The sequence below is a fragment of the Peromyscus californicus genome, unplaced genomic scaffold, assembly GCF_007827085.1.
Source record: "Peromyscus californicus insignis strain IS unplaced genomic scaffold, ASM782708v3 Scaffold_11__1_contigs__length_118956290, whole genome shotgun sequence".
In the NCBI taxonomy this organism is placed as follows: Eukaryota; Metazoa; Chordata; class Mammalia; order Rodentia; family Cricetidae; genus Peromyscus; species Peromyscus californicus.
The window spans coordinates 97,603,371-97,621,543 of record NW_026294402.1 but is presented as its reverse complement, the minus strand read 5'-3'; the positions used below and the strand labels follow the sequence as shown (position 1 = coordinate 97,621,543).

General features: G+C 50.5%; 1 protein-coding gene across 2 annotated transcripts in view; it reads right to left on the bottom strand.

Annotated features, from left to right (window-relative positions):
- The window catches only part of Rab6b (RAB6B, member RAS oncogene family), a 65,368-nt gene that overhangs the window by 33,578 nt on the left and 13,617 nt on the right, over positions 1-18,173 (bottom strand). For both annotated transcript variants that reach the window (XM_052718517.1, XM_052718528.1), the window contains exon 2: positions 2,012-2,070. In XM_052718517.1, the coding sequence (XP_052574477.1) occupies positions 2,012-2,070 (59 nt within the window). The remainder of the gene's footprint in view (positions 1-2,011; positions 2,071-18,173) is intronic.

Here is an 18,173-nt window from a genome sequence, read left to right as displayed (position 1 = left end):
AGAGTAGAGAAGGGACAGTGACAGGAGCTGAGGGCAGCAGGACCACACAGGGAGCAGCAAGTAGAGGCTGAACTGAGTGACAAGTGCCAGGCGGTGAGGGTGACACCGGGAAGGGGAGGCCAAATTTCAAAGGTGACTTGTCCGCTGCTGCTAAGGACCTCACTGTGTTTTTCAGTGTGATGTCAACGGAAAACGGGAAGATGATGACTATTTTAAAATCAAGTAGGAGCCAGGTGTGGTGCAGGCAGAGAGATCCGCAGGTCAAGGTCATCCTTAGCTATCCAACAGATTTAAGGCCAGCTGGAGCTATATGAGTCTCTGCCTCGAAAAACTAAAGGGGGCAAGTCAGATAATAAAAATAAGACATGAGCATGCGCACAGGCACACACACTCGCAGGTGAGTGCACACGCAGCACGAAGTGAGACTTTAGGAGGGAGTCCCTTAGTGCTGACACCTCTGCTCTACAGTGACAGAAGAATTCCCCTTACTGGCAAGACGGGCCACGTGAGACAAAGTGATACCAAGTCCTGGCTTTGGGGAGGACGCAACAGCAGGGCCATCATCGATGTCCTAAAGGCGCGCACAGCGCCATGGGCCCCACTCTGAAGCACCCAGAGTCTCCTGACCTTCCCCATAGACAATCCTTCTGGATTCCACATGATACAGGATTTTGGTCCAGCCACTGCAGAGTGTAAGCAGGGACTTGAGGGCAACAGAAAGGGGGCCCTCTGAGGGCATCCAAGACAAGGATGATTGCTCCAGGGTAATGAGAGACGGACAGGCAGCCACAGAACTGCAAGCCTGGTGAGCCGTTCCAAGCGGTGGGGAGCGACATCTTGGAACAGCTGCCCCAGCGGCTCTATAAATACTCGCCCTTGAGAATGTGATGACAAGGGATTCCTCGTTCAAGCACACTGTATTTGCTTTCGGTGGCGGGCTGAAGCCCCACACTGAGAAGAAGAGCCCCGAGAAGTCTTGCTGACAGCAGTCCCCTGCCTGAAGAGCCCAGATCTGCTTGAAACCCCTACCGACCCTTTTTCAAGTAATACCTACTAACATGTCTGGGAACCAGTATCTCACTCGCAGGACCCCCAGCCCAGAGAAATGAACTGGAGAACTGTCAATACTCTGAGGAAAAAACCAGTACTTTAAAGATATATCAGAATAGTTGAAATGCCTAAGTTTTACAACTTTGGCAAAAAGCTTGAATTACGAGGAAAATTCACTTGTACAACACACCACCACCACCACCACCACCACCACCACCACCACCACCACCACCACCACCACCTCCACCACTGAAACCAAACAGATATGTCTCTGCCCTCCCCTGGATTTTGATTTGGGGGGGTCACCTAAAGTATAACAGGTCTGTGGCTGATGTCAGACAACCATTCCAAAATCAAGATCCACAGAGGTCATTACGTCCAATCTCCTGACCACACAGGCCAGGATAAAGTCACCACCCATGCCTCTCTGTGGTAGGATGTGCTTCAGCAATGGCCATAGGGGCTGAGGGTATGACGTCTAGGGAATGTGAATGTAAATGCATGGGTGTGTGAGGGACTCTGTGTGTGTGTGCTCTGGGTTATGTATATGTAGAGTCCAGTGAAGAGAACATGACCACTCCTGAGGTATACCCTCCTCAACTGCTCCTGTGTTTCAGCTAGTCCTCTTCTGTCTGCCTCCCAACATAACCAAACACTGTAATGGTTCCGACCTGACTGTGAACAGCAAAAGATCCCCTCTCTCTGGCTTTGGGATTTCTCCCTGAAAAATAAAAATGTCTCCTTTTCAGCCTCTAGATTCTGAGATCATTTCCTGCCTAGGCCCAGTACTCAGGGAAGACATTCCTTCAAAGCAAAAAGACACTTCAGAAACCTGGAGTTGTCGCACTCTGATCTCAGCCATCCCTGGAGACAGGCTGGCAGTGGTCTCCAGACAGGTGCCACAGGCAGAGATGAGAAGCAGGGGAGGAGGAGGGTGGAGTGAGGGACGTGGGGATCTCACCTGGTATGTGTTGTCAAAGCTGTCATACATGAACCTCGTGATCAGAGACGTCTTCCCGACTGCAAGGCAAAAAGGAGAGAGATGTTCAGATGAAAGGAGACGAGCCTGATGGCCAGCGGCTTCTAAACTCGGAAGAGAGACAGGCTTACAAGAACCCCAGGAAGAAGACCCCAGGAAGAAGACCCGAGTCAAGGCACTGGGGGTCTACACCAGGTGAGCTCCAGAGACACTCTGGTCAGACGCCAGACTGCCATGGAGAAGGAGGCCTACCCCTTCCCCAATTCCTACCACCCAAGTCCAGGTCTGCCCTGACCCCAGGTGCCAGCTGCAATGTGATGCCCACAGATGCTCTTCTCATAGCTGTCTGTGTTCGCCAGGCCACACCACCTCACCACAGGGCATCTGCTCACAGGGGACTCCCTTCGGTTCCCATTTATTCAGCTTAAGCATTGGCGAGGAAGGGGCAGGCGAAGGCAGCAGTCTTTTCTTAGTGTCTCTCCAGGGCAATCCTCTTCCCCACAGAGTGGGCTTGACTGTCCAGCCCAACACCGGGCATTCCTTTAGCATTCCTGGATCCCACTGTGTCAATGACAAGAGGATTCCCAGATACTGTGCCGAATGCAGGCTTGCCCACAGGTCTGTAAGCACCCCAAATGGGGCAGAAACGTCCCCAACTGAAAACTGCTAGTATGGTTAAGAGGCCAAGAGTCTCTTGGGAGACCCATAAATGGCGCTAATTTCCCAAACCGCAGGGTTTGGCTTCTGATACAACCCCGAGCAGGTCCCCTGGGACATGGCAGTGACAGAAATGCCAACCGCGGGACTTCTAGCCATCTGGGATAATAAAGGGACATTTGTCGGATCACTACGCGGAACCCTTCCCTCCTCTGTCCCACCAGGACTCTGCCATAGTCCTGGGAGGTTCAGAAGGGAGCTGCAGGAGACAACAGTCCCTGATAAGGAAGGGAAAGGTGCCTAAGGCCACAAGCTCTCACCATCCCGCCCTCTCCATGTTCAGCAGGCCATTCCCAGACTGGGTCTGGTGGCGTGGCTAGTCACTGCCTGGGCAGGGCAGGACAACCCAATGATCCATGGAAAGGCTCGTTGCTGGGTCCATATCTACAGACATGTAACATTCCTTGACAGCCAACACTGGCCCAAGAGAGGCAGTCTCCTGACCAGGAGCCTCTGACAGACTAGGTCTGGGCTGCAGCCAAAAGACCCAAGTCTGACCCAGGTGAGGACAAATCCTACGGAGGCACTGTTCGGCTGTGTCACCTGAGGCAGTCACCCCTCTTCTGGACCTCATTATAGCACAGCAAAGTCGGCAGAGGATGTAAGGAGAAGTAAGGAAGGTAGTAAGAGTGAAAAGCACATGGCAAGTGCTGGAGAGTGGGAGGTGTCAGGCCACCTGAGAGCGCTGAGGCACTTTGCAGAATGACATATGACAAGGGAAAAACAAACCCACCAGCACTAAGGTCTTATAATGAAGAAACGGATTCCTCCTTGTCTTGGGGTAGGGGACACATATGCCTGGATTGGAATTTTAGGGGACAACAGGAGTTTCTAGTCACTACACCTGAGCCTATCTTAATGAGGTGGTGGCTCCCCAGATGGCCTCAGGATGAGCTGTCAATCACATGGCCAGAGGGCTGGGTCCAGGGAAGGGAGGAAGCCTGGAGACTGAGCTCCAACACACGGATGGCATTCAACCAGCTCTGTCTATGTAACAAAATCCCAGGAAGAACTCTAGACACCCACGCCCTGTGGAGGAGCCGCCTGGGTTGTGAACACACAGATGTGCCTTGAGGGTGGACGGGCTGTGATTCTGCGAGGAGAGGGCCCAGCCATTCTGCATTCAGGATGCTCCTAGAGCTCACTTACTGGTGAGGCTGGCTAGCTTCAGGGATCTATCTGCCTGTCTCTGCCTCCTCAGGACTGTGATTACAGATGTGCAGCATCACATCTGTAACATGGGGAGACAAACCCAGGTCTTCATGATTGCATGGCAAGCTACCAGCCGAGCTCTCTCTCCACTGCCCCTCATCCCCACAACTGCCATCTTAAGGGGTGCTTTCCTGAGGGTCTGCTGTTGAACCTGAGGGGCACTGGGGACCCCCTAGATTTAGAGCTAACTGGTCATAAGTATAGGCATCTGGGGGACCCCTAAACATTTTCCAGTTCCTGACGGGCCTGGTACACCTTCTCACCCTTTCCCAGGCCATCATGCTCTTTAGAGCATCTGTCTCTGCTCTTTTATTTCGGATCATTTTGTTTTGTCTCAAGCCCCACTTTGGCCAAGTGTGGAACTGCAGGGTCTCTGTCCTGACCCTGGCTTCTGAGATCTCTGGGCTCAACAGTCTTCAGGGGACTGGACTGCCCTGCTTGGGACACAAAGCACGTTACAGAGACCAGGAATTGCAGGGAAAGCTGTCCTCCATGGCTGTCTCCAGGAACCTCCAGGAGGCCTGAGCAGAGCTCGTTACAAGACATCCCCTCTGTCCACCCGCACTGGCCCCCACCATGGCATCAAATGAAAGAGCTCCATGGCTCATGCTTGGGGTGTTCTCTGCCAAGGTCATCCAACCCTGAAGGGCAGAAGCCCCTTCCCTGTCCCTTTCTTGCCCTCTACCACAGCCTTGGGAAGATCACGGACGCCGGAATCTGGAAATAGACCCGATGAGGCACTCTACTGTGGGTCATGGCAGAAGGAGGGCTGAGAGGGTGGCGGTGCTCAGCAGGCACCAGGACAGGCAGGGGGAGGAGGGGCAGGAAACGCACTCTGCCTTTAATCCCTGCAGGAACCCTTCAGAGAGAGCCGCCTCCCACCCTGCCCCATCCTCAAGGTCACCCTGCCACACTGCCAACAATGGCTCACAGACACACTGCAGCAAGGCAGGGCAGGGCTTTATTAGAAACGAGCAGGGGAACCATCACAGAGCTCTTTTTACCCTCGGCTCAGGGCTCGGCAACACTCCTGTCATCTCGTGGATGCGCGGTCCCCCGTGATTACACAGGGAGCCACGTTTTTCTTCCTTCAACCAAATGAAGGTGAGAAAAGTCATTCCTGGGCACTGACCAGGATCCTCTAGGAAGGAGGAAACCCCCATGCTCCCTGGGCCACTACTTAAGCCACACAGGGGGATTTGGCACTGTCCTTGGGTGGCCTCAGGAATCCTCACTTCCAGCCTATGCATTAAGATGCTCAAGGTCACAGAGTGGACAGGCGGTGGAGGCACAGGTCTGCCGCCAGCACCTCTGCCTCAGCTGCTCCTCAGAGCCGCTTCATGGAGCCATCCGGCAAGCAACAGATCCTGGGGGCTGCAAGCAAGGCTGCTGGTGGGAGGGGAGGGTGGGGTGGGCAGCAGCACCCCAGGCAGCGGGAACAGTGTGAGCAAAGGCAGAGGCGGGGCGGGGGCGGGGTGCAGGGGAGATGTCTGTTAGGAAAGGAGAGGAGAAGGCCAGGTTATCACAGGATGTTATGCGGAGGCCCTTCCATCTTAACACCGCCTTACAGATAACGGAGCCAGACACAGTACATGAAGAGAGAAGTGAAGAGAAAACACTGTTCCCAGAAGCTCTGTGAGGCTGCAGGGTTGACTGAAACCAAACCTCACCTTTGGGGCCATCTGTGGAGGGCTTACAAGGGGCAGATGGAAAGGCTAGGCTGGCAGGGATGTGGCGGCCATAGCTGAAGCTTCCAAGGCAGTGAGCGCTCCAGAAGAGACCTCAGCACAAGGAGTATGGATGTGCACAGTGATGGTCGTTCAACATTCCCACCACAGGCTCCCAGAGTGGTCCCCATTCCACCTGCTCTCACAATGCAAGCCAGGAGCTCATTCAGGGCCTCAGTCTGGAGGGTCCTACTCTGATGATAGAAATGGTGCTATGTGATTCCCGACACCAGGCAAGAAAGGGCAGCTAGCCTGCCTCAAGTGTGCTCCTGCCCTAGAGCTGGGCTGTCAGATTTCACAAAAGCCCACGCCAGCCCACCTGGGCGAGATCACTCTGGTGTGTTTGTGTGACAAGAAACTGAGACATCCCCTATTCCAGGTGACCTGTACGTGCAAAGGCTTCTCATTCTGAGAACTCTTGCCTCAGCCTCCAGGCTGCTTTCAATGCCGCATGCTCAGAACCAAAGCACACGTGCCCTGCTGTGTCCTGCTTCAATTATGAACCTGAGAGGCAGGCACATATCTTCCTTTGGTTGGGCAGCTGAGTTTTGGGTGGTTTGATACAGGGCATGAGATACTCAGAGTCAGTTCTGAACTTTCAAAAGCACTCATATTGCTCTGGGAGACTGGCTACAGAAGCCACTGTGGAGGCGGAGCAGAAGTCTGGCGAGAGACAGACCACCTGGAACGATGTGGGGGCAACAGGGGTGTAAGAACAGAGGAGGTGACAAGACCCCAGGTAACAGGACAGCAGATCAGAGCCAAGAGAGAGCCCAGGATGTCTCCAGTCACATGGCTTTGTAACCAGCAGATGTTGGAGCTATTCTTTAGATTCCAGCAAACAAGGAGAGACCAGGTAGTCAGCTTGGACTCGGAGCACTGTAAAAACTTTCCTCATAATGATCAGATCAGGGCACACACATAGGCCCTGTTTCCAGAAAGTAAATAAATAAAAGCAATCATTCAGTCTCATGAACAAAGGATCTATGCCTATTTCCCATGAAATAACTGTCTATTTTCTTTGAACTCTATCCCGAGCTGCTGGACCAGGCTCTTGGCATACACACAGGCTGTGTGGCACTCAGTCCCACACACCACGGCAATACCACCAGCCGCTGGATAGACAGAACACTGGCCCTTGGTGGCCTGCTACTAGTGCCTGCCTGCCTCTCTCCTCTGGGTCCATGCACTCCACTGGCCTCCCACAGTCTGTGGGCCCCAGTGACTCAGCACAAGTTCCAGTCTGACAGATTTTTGTACATTTTGGTGGTTTCTAAGTAGCTTCTAGAACACAGAGAAGTTTCGGCATTCAGTGAACCTCTACTGAGTGCTGACTCTGCGAGGTTCAATCTGGGCACCAAATCCACAGGGAGAAGGCAGGCTACCCTAGAGCAGCCCTAGCCATGCGGACCAAGACCCTGGCATGAGCACTTGAAATGCCAGACTTGAGGGAGGTGGCTGTAATGAGGCCCTGCTGGGGGAGTCCTAGCATGCTCTTGGAAGGGAGGTGGTACCTGGGTTGGTGGGGAGGGGCGAAAATGAAGATCTGAGGGCTGGGAGACGGGCTTATTCATCACAAAGTCATTTACCCATATAGCTCCATCAGTGCCATGCCTGAGAGTCAGTACCCATGAGAACAGTGGGTGTGGCTTGGGTCCTGGTTACAGGACGAGAGCTGAATAGCCTCCCTCTGTGAAGGACACATCTTCTCCTCATCTCCACAGCGAGTGTGAATGCAGGCAAAGAGATGGCTGTTAGGCCCAGGAAATGAGACAGAGCACGAGGAATCATCCGCAGACTTGATGGGGGGTCTGCAAGACCTGGCAGAAGCTGTAACAACTACGTAGAGCCTTGGCCTGCAGCCTGCAAGCAGCTCAGCTCACAGGACTGCCCCTAACTGCTCTGCAGCACTCCTGGACTGAGATGCACTCATTCTAGTCCTCCTGATGGTCCCGAAGGAGCTCACGTCCTGGGTGGCAGGGAGCGTGTAACTCACAGTTACAGAGCCAAGGTAGACTGTCTGCCTCTCAGATCTTGGTGTCTTTAGGAGAACGGGCCCCGTGCCAGACACTAGGTCTCTGCACCCCGTCTACAGCTCTCATCAAAGCGGATCTGCAGCTCTGAGAAGGTGGCCCGAGGGGCTGAAAATCCAAATCTGCATCCTTCCAGCTCAAGCCACCTACTCCTAGAGTAGGACCAGCCCACGCAGCTGTCCCAAGCACTCCGTTTTCAGGACACAGATGGGAAATGCCGTGGGGATGCTGGCAAGGGCCTACAGAGGGGCTGAGCCTGGGGCCTGAAATTGGCAGGACAAGCCACCTGGACCCTGTGTCACTGTTTCACAGCATCCTCCACCTTCCCCTGCAACCTCTGCACACCGGGTCCTCTCTCACTGGCCTGGCCGAGGTGTGCGCGGCTCCTAGACCCTGTGAGGAGGAGAGGAACAGAGGAAGACAGCAGCTACCTTTGAGTCTTGTTTCCTTTTGCTGTCTGTTAAAGAAACAGAAAAATCCAGCCCTCTCTGACTATGGAAGACAAACACGCCTAGGGCCAGGCTCCCCCTTCATACCCCACTCTGCCACCCCGTGCTCAAAGCGCCTTTGAAGGCTCCCACCTGAGCCCTCGGGGGCCGGCTGGCTCACTGTAGGCTAAATGAGGAAACAGGTGAAAAATCCCATTTCAAACCTTTCCCCCACAGACTCAGACAGTAATTAAGAAATAGGCAAAGCTCTTCATCGGACACTTTAATTAAGTGTGTTAATTCCCTCCGCCAGCGGATGCTCAGCTGCCTGGGCCTCACTAAGGGGCCAGTGAAGATGGAACAGGGAGATGGAGGGCAGGAAGGGGGAGGCTGAGGACAGCAAGGCATGGGGCAGGCCGGTGTGGCTCAGGCCCTTCTGTACCAGCCAGGAGGCTGACCGTACCTGACCCTCTGGCCTCCTTACTGAGTGTTCCTGCCTCACAGCCCTCCACAGACCCAGCTCCTCTAGCCAAGCCCAGTGTCCCTGGAAGCCTGTCCTGACTCAGCTGTACAGTGCCATTTCATTACCAGTCTTCACACTTGCTGGAAAAATGGGGATCCTGGGAGACAGAAGGGAGTTCTGGCCTCCTATCCAGCCTGGTTTGGCCGTAGACCTTGGAACCATTATAGCCCCCTGAGGGTCGCAGCCCTTTGAGCAAGAAAGAGCAGGATCAGGGGAGCCAAAGAAATCTTGGTAACATAAAAGTCCACAGCTCAGGGGCTGGAGAGATGGCTCTGTGGTTAAGAGCACTCATTGTTCCTCCAGATGACTAGAGTTCAGTCCCCAGCACCCATGTCTGGTGGCTCACAGCTACCCATACCTCCAGTTCCAGCTCCAGGGGGATCTGATGTCTTTGGCCTCCTTGGGCACAAACACATAATTTCAACATCAACAGTAATAATAAACAACAGTAATAACAACAACAACAATAACAACGATAAATTAAAAATAAAATGCTATAAAATAAAGAAGAAACCCCCACTTCAACCATGTAGAAAGGATAAGGGCAGAAAACAGAAGGGTCAAAGTAAAGGCTCCGTGTCCCCAAGAAGCCAAATACTACAGACAAGCACGCTCCCTTCCTGCAGGGACTCTCAGGTACGCAGGGTGACCAGTCCTCCAGATACCGTTATCAAAGCCCTGTGCCCATTGCTAGAGCTTCGCATGGTGATCAGACAGTGCACTGGGAGGCCCAGCCTCAGTTTCCCTTTCTACACAAATGCTCTTGGCTGTGTTCCCGCTTCTTCTCCAGTGGCTCCTCCTTCAGTAGAAAGGTAAGTAGAGGGAAGAGCTGCCCACAGGGCTGGGCTAGGTGAGACCCCTCCAAAGGTGCCCCAGCCTCTGGCTGCCCAGAGGGAGAGCTCTGGCACCTTCCTGCCTACAGAGTGTATGCTCATCTTTGGTTTCCTTTTGTTCTCCAGCTTCCTTTCTTTCTCCACCCCCAGGTTTACTAAGGCATACCTGACATTGAAAGTTATATGTAGTTAAAGCATACAATGTGATGCTTTGCTAGAACTCCCCCTCTCTATAGATACAGATAGTAGGCATATGCATTAGGAAATGATATGGCAGTTAGTCTAATGTATTCATCACAACACAGCTACCTTTCTGACATGTGTATATGTGTGCCTGTGGTGTGTGTGTGTGTGTGGTGCGTGTATGCATGTGCATGTGCGTGAGGTGTGTATGTGTGGTGTGAGTGTATGCATGTGGGGTATGTGTGGTACAAGTGTGTGTGTGTGTGTGTGTGTGTGTGTGTGTGTGTGTGTGTGTGTGTGTGGCGCTCAGAGGTTGACGTCAGGTATCTTCTCCGATTGCTCCTCACCTTATGTATTGAAGCAGGGATTCTCACTTGAACCCAGAGTTCCTTGTCTCAACTCCTTTAAGCAGCTTGCTCCAAGGATAATCTGTCTCCAGCTCCTGAGTGCTATGACCACAGGTGGGTATGATCACCTGGCGTTTATGTGGGTGCTGGGGACCAAACACCAATCCTCACACTGTACAGCCAATGCTTCCCCTACCGAGTCATCTGCCCAGCCTCCCAGGTACCGTTTTTGTAATGACAATACTTAGGGTTTGCCAGACGCACGAAGACACAGCCATGTGGTTCCACCTGTATGTTCAATCTTCAGAAACAGAGCGCACAGAGTAGCAAATGGTTGCAGGGGCGCAGGGTGGGGGAAGTGAGGAGATGTCAGCCAAAGGTACAAACTTGGGTTATAAGGCGAGTGCAGGAGACCTAGTCTCCAGCAGGGTGAGTCCAGTCCACAGGCTACTAGTCAGTACATCCCATCCCAGCTTCCCTCCTTCCCTCTCCAAAGCCTGAGAACCTGCACGGTAGTCTTGGACTTGGGCCCTCCTTTCCCCCACCTCAGGAGATTCCAGGACACTGGAAATCATCCCTTCCCAGCCAGACCTAACTGAGATTTCCTCTTCTTCCCCAGGCCCAAGCAGACCCTTGGGGCATTTGTCTTGGCCAATTCCACTGTGAGACTGAATGATTTGGGGTGTATCAGCTACAGGAACATCCCACTCCTTAACCCCAAAACACTAAAATTTAGTCAGGGCCAGCCTCAGGCCAGAACCAGGAAGCAAGCAGTCTCAAGCTCTGACCCAAGGCTTTTCCAGTTCAAGGTCAGGGAATGACATGGAGTCCCTGGCTCCAACTTCTATCACCTTAAGTCAGGAGGGCACCAGATTTGGGCTAAACAGACTCAGTTAATAGAAGACATGGCAATAAAAGGGAAAGGGGACACCGGACCGCTGAGGGCTAAGGAAGGGCAGTCATTACTGGGAACACTGGACAGGTTTGCCCAAAGGAGGTTCTGCAGTAGAGGCCTCAGGACACTGCAGTACAGACACTGTGTCCCAGAAGAGACTTGAATGCCAGAGCCCAGGACATTCTTACAGAAACACTGCAGAGGGATAGATCTGGGCCAAGAGTCTGGAACTGAGGAAGGCACCGTTCATGGGAGAGGACCACGGACAGAACAGTGGCCTGCTCCATCGTCAAGACGCAGCCGGGGCTATATCCACAGCCAGGGCTTGTCAAATGATGGAGGACTAAGGCAGTGACACGACCAACAAGTTTGCCAGTGTGCCACCCACACGTGTCTTGGCTTTGCCTGGGCTCACTGGTAGTCCAATGCGGCTGAGCCAAATGGTCTCTAAGATCCGGATGGACTTTGATATCCTGCAAGATGGACGTTCCAGAAGGGCTCTTTCACTGCTGTGGGCAGAATCCTCTTACCCCAGGGCTTCAAACCTTCCTCATGTCCCCACTTCCCTTTATCCATCCCAGAGCCCTGAAGCCAAAGGAAGAACCTGAAATCTGGCCGTCTACTGTGGTGGGAAGGCAGAGGGAGCTGGGGGAGCTCGCATGGAGGTAGCAGGTGTGTTCTCTGGCTCAGGACTGCCAGGAGTACCTGCCCTTATTTAGTTACTCAGGTAACTCCTCCCCTATGCCAAAAAAGATTGTTCATAACTCTCGAAAATAATATTTGGACATGTAATTGTTGAAAGGCATGCCAGAATACGGTACCTTCCTATTAATAAAACTGAGCAACTTCCCAATCCCTGTGGATGTCCACTGTTTGGAGAAGCCACAGCTTGCCTCTCCAATGGAGAAGGCCCACCTTGCAACACATGGAGGCACACAGTAGCCTTCTCCCTTCAGAGACTCACACAAGACTCTACCGGAGGATGGGTGTGAACCTAGTGAGATGGAGAACTCACTACAATCTGGATTCTGCATTCAGAGGCAGCCACCGTGGCAGGATGGGCTTTAGCATTTGCCGGTACCCAGCATTAGAACTGCGTCTCCCCAACACTACTCCTATGGGACTCAGGCTACTGCTTCAAGCCCGAGCCTTTGACCTTCCGCCCTGAACTGTCCAATCATTCCTCCAGTGCTCAAGTCAGCTGGACTGGGACAATTAGGTCTCTTGTTTACAATTACAAATTCAGGAAGGCAAAAAGGTAGGTCAGTAAAAAGACAATGGACGAGCAAAGTTTGTCGAAATACATTTCACAATAACTTCCCCAGATGGTGGCCTCCTCATCTCCCCTGGCAGTCAAAGTTGAAAAACCATAGCAGGACCAGTTATAAGATTCATGGTAGCTGGGCAGCGGTGGTGCTCGCCTTTAATCCCAGCACTTGGGAGGCAGAGCCAGGTGGATCTCTGTGAGTTCGAGGCCAACCTGGTCTACAGAGCGAGACCCAGGATAGGCACCAAAACTATACAGAGAAACCCTGTCTCGAAAAACCAAAAAAAAAAAAAAAAAAAAAAAAAAAAATTGATGGTATAGCAGCCCTCACTTATCCACAGGGTATTCATTCTAAGACCTGAGCGTGCCTGTAGTCACAGACAGCACCAGGCCCTATATAAACTATGCTGCATCTTATGTATACACACTCATGATAATGTTTCATTTCTAAAGTAGTGTATGAGATTGATAAAAATCATAACATAATATTACAAGGGCAACAATTCACTATTATAAAGTTACACAAATATCCCACCGCCTGCACTCAAAGTACCCTATTGTACTGTGTTAACCCCACTTCTTCCAACTGGCCACAGGTAACGGAAGCAGTAGACATGAGACAGATAGAGGGTACCACTCTACTCATGTGAGAAAAAACCAAACCAGGTGTGATATCGAGATGGTTTTTATGAGCTGTGATCCAGAAAAATTTAGAAAAGGGTCTGGAGTGCAGAAATTATATAGCCACTCAAAGAGCCGACATGTATATGTACACTTATACAATTAACTGCATGCCATGACTACCGAAAAGCCAAGGCTGATGACCAGACCAAGTCAGCCTTCAGAGTCATGGGTTCGGGTCAGTGTCCTGACAAATAATGAAGACATGAGAAACCCCAGATCCAGGGACTTCAGCTTCTAGTCAAGAGAGACCAGATAAGTCAATTCATCCAAATGACAGACAAACACAGAAAACAGCATTTAACTTAATGGCTTCTGGGAAATGGTGGTCCCAGAGAGACATGAAACAAATGCCACGTACCCCACAGACGATGCCGTGAGAGTCAGGGGAACTTGGTGCACCCCTAGGTGGAGGGGATGGAGCCAGGAGCCTAGAGGAAGTTAAACCAGAGTCAACAAGACAGAGTTCCAGAGAGGAAGCCCAGAGAGAAAACTGTAGCATCTCCGAGGGTCTCTCGTGTCTCAAGCTGAGTGCTGGGCAGCCAGTGCGTGGAGAAACTAGTTGGGGCAGAGGAATGACTACTTCCAGATCAGAGGAAGCCGCGTTTGGTGCCTACACAGGGCTGGTGACAGCCCCTGTCCCCACCAGTCACCGTGGAATGCTTATCACTTGAAGGACCATGGGGGAGACCTCAGGAGGGCTATGCTCAAAGTGGGTTGCAATTCACTGAGTGTTGCTTAGGATCTAACTAACTAATCTTCAGAATATTTATAGGAATACAAAACTATGCAGTGCCCAATAACACCAAGTTCATGGTATCTGATACCCAATAAAAAAAATCACCAGGTGAGGCTGGAGAGATAGACCAGAGGCTAAGAGCACTGGCTACTCTCCCAGGAGACCTGGGGTCAATTCCCAGCAACCACACAGTAGCTCACAACTGTCTGTAACTTTAGATCTAGGGGATTCCATGCCATCTTCCAGCCTGTCTGGGCACTGGGCACACATGTGGTACACAGACATACATGCAGGCAAAACACCTATACACATAAGAAGTAAAAATCTTAAAAAAAAAAAAAATCACCAGGCATGCAAAGAGGCCTGAAAACAGGAACATAAAAAGGAGAGAGGGAAAAAAAATCGGTTGGAACCAAACCCAAACCAACACACTAGAATTAACAGATAGATACTATGAGATTGTTATTATAACTATATTCCGTATGTTCAAAAATTAAATAGAGACAAGGAATACGTTTGTAAAGACACAAATCAAAATTCCAGCAGTGAAAACTACAATGTCAGAGATGACTACCCATCACAGAAGGAAACGGCAGTGAACTTGAGATCAGTGATAAACACTATCTAAGATGAGAGAGTGTGGGGGAGGAGGGGAGATAAAAATGGTGAGAATACCAGTGAACTGTGGGGTAATGTCAAGTGGTCTTCCATATAGGTGACTTGTGTTCTCCAAGGCTGAAGGAGAGACAGAGGCAGGGGGGAAAAGAGAAAGAAGAAAAGAGTTCACTAAACGTCCACCAAGAAGCACCACTGCCAGGCTACCTATAGGCAGTGGTTAGCAGAAAACTCTAAAAGTAGACACAGGGGCTGAGGGCTGAGGGTGGGGTGAGGGGTGGGGGATTCTTTATGTACCAAGAACCGGAAGATAAGGGGACAGCAGAGCTCTCCCCTAAAGTGATGCCAGCCAGATGACAATGGAGGGCTTAGCATGACCTGGGCCCTGGTTCAATTAAAAAAACCCTATGATTAAAAAAAAGAGAGAGAGAAAGAAAGAAAAAAAGACATTGGAGTAAGTGTGTATAAAGTTCTGATGGGAAAACTTACACTAGGTATTAACTTAGAATTCTACCCCCAGGGACAACATCTTTCAAAGTAAAGGCAAGATGAAGTGGTTAATTTTATTTATTTATTTATTTGTTTGTTTGTTTGTTTGTTTATAAGCATACAAAAGCTAACAGAATTTGTCCCTAGCAGATCCTCATGGCAAAACTGTTAACCGAACTTCTTCAGGAATAAGGGAAATGATGCTGGGTGGAAATGTGGAGCGTCACAAGAGAATGGTGGCCATGGACAGGGCATGGACAAATACCAAGACTTTTGCCATTTAAGTCCCTCTGAAGATAAGTGATGGTCTAAACAAAAATAACAATAAGCCTGAGAGGATTATGAGAAAAATCCGTGTTACTCTGAAATGATACAACAGGCGCTTGGAAACTGCTTTTACTGAAAGCACGGATCCTCCCTGGGCCCACGAGGTGATAAAAGCAAGAGAAAAGCCTTCATCCCACATCTTTCTCTTTGGTCCTAAAGTTAGGGTCAAAGCTGGGTGTCCCAGTGCCCGCCTTTAATCCCAGCACTCAGGAGGCAGAAGCAGGCCGGTTTCTATTACACAGTGACAGGCCAGTTTCTATTACCCCGTGAGACTCTGTCTCAAACAAACAACTTAGGTCCAGGTTGCTGCTTAGCTCTGCACACAGCACGTTAGTCATTCAAGGAAGGTCTGTGCAAAATCAGTGATACCTGATTTACCTCATTCCCCTTCAAGCGGGGAAGCATGCAGATAAAAGCTTCTTCCTGTCAGACCTTATGACGTTCTGTTTGAGACACCTCCCCTCCCCTGACAAAATGAAACACAGGGTACCAGAAAATAGCAACTCAAAGAACGCCCACCTTGAGTGTCACCATATCCATCCCCACCTCACCCCCACCCCTTGGCACAGAAGTAGTTGTCTCATGGGAACTGGCTTGCCCCCTCAAGCAAGGACTTCAGCAGAACCGGAACTGACCAGTTTAACCAAGACTGCTTACTTAGGCATGCCTCTCACCCTAGTCACACTCATTCCTCTGTTTAACCTAAAGCCTGAGTCAGTTCCCAGAAGATGGACTGCAAATGCTTAATGGCGTTTGCTTCCCAGCACAGCCGTGTTCATTAAAATCCTTCGCTGTCCTTTCGCCATTATCCCCACTGGCTTTCTCTGGAGTAAGTGACGGGGACCTGATATGTTGGAACCTCCAGAGCTGGACCTCCGGTCTAGGACTCCAGCTGTGATCACATGCTGAGCAAGTGGCATCTTTGAAATACTGTCAGCCCCAGATTCTATTCCCAGAAAAAAAAAATATTTCAAAGATGAAAGTGAAATACAGACAGACAAATGCCAAGATAATTCACTGCTGGCAGATCTAGTGTACAGGACTGGCAGGCCTGGGTTTTAATCTTGCCTCTGCCTCTGGCTTGCTGTGTGACCTGATGTTAGTTACCACCCTCTCTGGGGTTCGTCTTCCTCACACATACAATCTATCTCACTACAGTCTTAAGAATTCTAGGAGAGTAGTGAAAATTTAGAAATTGGGGTCCTGGGTAAAAGGCAAATGTCTTTATATTAGTTCTGTAACTTTTTATAGGCCTAAAAAACAAAAGGGAAGGTATTATTTTAGTTATATGTATATACATGTCTCTGAGATACCCAGCATATTCAGGAAATGGTGTATTCTGATTAAACAAATGTGCTGGTGAATATGAATTTTTTTTTAAGATTTTAAGTATGTGTTCATGTGTGTGTGTGTGGGAATAATGTGCACATAATGAGAGCCAATGACTGAGGAGGCCAGAGAAGGGTCTCGGAACCTCTGGAATTGGCGTTACAAGTGGTCATAAACCACCCAATGTGAGTGCTGGGAACCAAGCTTGGGTCCTCTGAAAGAATCATTCACACTCTGAACCACTGAGCATCTTGAGAGCCAATGTTACATTTTAAGTTTTAATTACTATGCCTAAGAGATCCACAAAAACACCTCTGGTCTGCAAGTCCCTTGCCCAAGGACAGAAACTTCCTGAAATGCTGGTGGCTACTGTTTATGGGAGATAACAAGCCACATGTTTTCACTCCCCTAAACAAGTTTGTTTGACCCATCTGCACCAGATGGATGTGCTTGATCGCATGTGGGCGGGAGGTAGGTAGGCAGGAACTATGTCAGAATGTATGCTTGCCCCTGATTGGACCTGATGGGAAATGCAATGGATTATGGGTTTTCCTTCTTAAGTCCTTGCCATACTTGATTCTGGGCCATTTCCCAGGAACTCGGGTATGGACCCAGCCAGAGCCCATCCACCTGGCCAGTATTTAATTAAAGCTTGCTTCAAATTTGACTTTAAATTGTGGTAGTGGTCTTCTTCTCAACTGGTGGGGTTAACACAGCCCCTGGTGAGATTTCTCTAAGAAACTGGAATGGTACTGTACATCTATTCAAGCCTCATGGAGGAAGAGGATTGGGTAGGGTCAGAGGCTGCTGTGAGCTTATTACAGGTTCCCACTGATGTGTACATACTTGAGATGCATGTTGTACATACATAAACAGGTGTGTGTACATACATGGTCAATACAACAGATCTGCGTGGAAATGCCTTGGTTTTCCTGGGCTTTTTGCTTTTAGGACTGATGGTCAAGAATACCACCTTTAGGGTTTCTAAGACCCTCTTGAGACCTTGGCACCCTACTGTAGATGGCAGAACTACTCCCACTCCAGCCAGCCTATCCAGGTCTGAATCCTTTCTGCCTCTCAGAGTGGTATCAAACACTCAGAGCAACTTCAGAAAGGCATGGTGTCTTCCATGTAGGGCCAAGTAAAGACTTCTGAATGCCGGACACATGGCATTGACAGGTTCCCATCCACAGCACACACAGCAACCCTTCGCTTCCCAGGAAAGCCACTCTAGAGTAGGCAAATGTACTCCCACTCAATGGCTCTGAGGCTCAGCCCAACCCCAGCCAGACACTACAGGCCAACTGTGTCCGTGTATCTGAGTAGCTGCAGACTCCGCCATGAACACAGACATGCTGTAGAGAAGGGGGATGTGCATGTTACATTCCCATTGTCCCCTATCTCTTGAAAAGGTTCCTGTTAATGTAATCTGAGAGCTTACCTAACAGGATGTCTTGATTCAGCCAGTCATGAGTTTGGTAAACTAATGGACATGCTCATCCTTTTCTTTCCAAGCCTGGTGGTGTGGATGTTAAAAGCCTCAGTAATAGAAAAAAAGGTCGGGTGACCAGATGGCACACAGAGTGCCGAGAGGCAAGGCTGTGTTCCCTAGGTCGTCAAAGAGACTTGTAAAACCTACAGGTCCCAACACTAGGGTCAAAGCTGTAGCAAGACAATGGAACCGAGCTCACTCAGGAGTGTGGGAGAGGCCTGCAGGTGACTGATGCTGGCAGACATCTTCCCAGAGTCCATCCCCTTCTCAGAGGAACTCTTGGGCTGGGTAACCTGGTGCCAACTGG